Here is a 1,806-nt window from a genome sequence, read left to right on the forward strand (position 1 = left end):
TTTTCTCTGTGGTTTTCACGCATAATATCAAGTAGCAGCATGTTGACATGGTTAGATCAACCTCCACCACCACAACACAACAGCTTCTCTGTAGAGCCTGCCAGTGATCTTTGCTCTCAGAATGGATGCCTACACCATTAAGTCATATGATGATGATTACTACTATTATGGGGAAAACAGCAGTGCAACAGGTGACTTTAATTTCTCTGTGGATTGTCCAGACTCAAACCTTCATGGCACCAACGTCTTTCTGCCCACGATGTATTACCTCATATTTTTCACAGGCTTTTTGGGCAACCTTTTTGTTATCTCAATCGTGGGAAGCAAAGGGAGAAGAGGTGGGCGACTAGTAGACACATTTGTCATCAACCTAGCCCTGGCTGACCTGATCTTCGTCCTCACGCTGCCACTGTGGGCCGTCTCTGCCAGCCAGAACGGCCACTGGAACTTTGGGAAATTTGGGGACATGCTGTGCAGGCTGAGCAGCTACATTATCGCTGTGAATCGCTTCTCCAACATCTCCTTTCTTACCTGCATGAGTGTTGATCGTTACCTTGCTGTGGTGAAATTGCTGGATTCAAGATACCTCAGAACTAGTGGGTGCATTCGTGTCACGTGTGCTGTAGTCTGGTTCAGCTCCATGTTGCTTGGCATCCCATCCATGTTGTACCGAAGAGTGGCGGAGACCAGCGATGGACTCTACTGTCTGGAAGATAACAGCTCACTTTTGTTTCTTGGCCTGAGCTTGACCATGGTGGTACTCACCTTTATCTTTCCAGTGTTAATCATCATGCTCTGCTACGGCACCATCATCATGCACCTGAACAAGCACTGTGTTGCTGCTGCAAATCCTCGAGCGGAGGCCCGGCGCAGACACTCCCTCAAGATGGTCCTTTCCATTATAGTGGCCTTTGTGGTGTCCTGGCTCCCCTTCAACATCTTCAAAGCCATTATAATTGGCTCGCAGCTCTCAAATGCTAATCTGAGTTGTGATACTCAGTTGTGGCATAAAAACGGGCTCCTCATCTCATGCTGCCTGGCCTTCCTCAACAGCTGTGTCAATCCAGCCATCTACTTTTTCCTGGACCGTCAATTCAGACGACGGGCCGAGATCCTGTGCAAGTTCTGCATAGGAAATCCAAAGGTGCGGCACAGCCTCAACTCCTCTGCTTCATTCACCAACAATGGCACTTCAGAGAGCTTCGGAACAGGTGGTGGGAGAACTCAGCTTCAGCTGTTGGAGTAGAAGGTCTGATAGGAGACAGATTCTAATCTTTGAAGGTATTAAAGTTGTTTTATCATCTTGTAAGATTGGTAATGTGTGAAAAACTGTTAAAATCATCCTGATAATGAGAGACTTTAGATCAGTGTCATGTTAAAATCATTATATAGGAAAAATTGATACACATATCTGAATTTCTGAATACCGTTTGTAGATGAATTACTGTATTTTTTTCTTAAAATAAATCTGTATTCAGTAAGAATTAATTAGTACAAAAATATATTTTTTGTGATGTATTTCCTTTATTTCTCATTTTCAACAAGTATTGAACATGCTGTTTATATTGCTTACACAGCACAATAGAGTGCAGTGATGTTGACATATGATTGAGTGTCCACTTATGTCTTTTGAACAGTAATATTCATGAAAACTAGGTTTGTGTGAAAATCCTCAACATGTTTACAGCATTAGCAGAGTACAACTGTATCAATTTACTGGTGTAAATATCATCTTGTCATTTGTAGCATAGCTGATTTGTTGCATATTTTTCCTGTTTTTTATTTTTTTTTATATTGAAGGCAAGA

General features: G+C 42.4%; 1 protein-coding gene across 1 annotated transcript; it reads left to right on the plus strand.

Moving 5' to 3' along the window:
* On the plus strand, positions 1–1,806 carry gpr25 (G protein-coupled receptor 25). Its single transcript, XM_067588597.1, has one exon. It carries the CDS (start codon positions 122–124, stop codon positions 1,244–1,246), a length of 1,125 nt encoding a protein of 374 aa, XP_067444698.1. The 5' UTR covers positions 1–121; the 3' UTR covers positions 1,247–1,806.

Source organism: Thunnus thynnus, chromosome 4 (genome assembly GCF_963924715.1).
Source record: "Thunnus thynnus chromosome 4, fThuThy2.1, whole genome shotgun sequence".
Classification (NCBI taxonomy): Eukaryota; Metazoa; Chordata; class Actinopteri; order Scombriformes; family Scombridae; genus Thunnus; species Thunnus thynnus.

Coding starts and splice junctions, on each gene's coding strand:
- gpr25 (XM_067588597.1), top strand. CDS start 122: ATGGATGCCTACACCATTAAGTCATATGATGATGATTACTACTATTAT.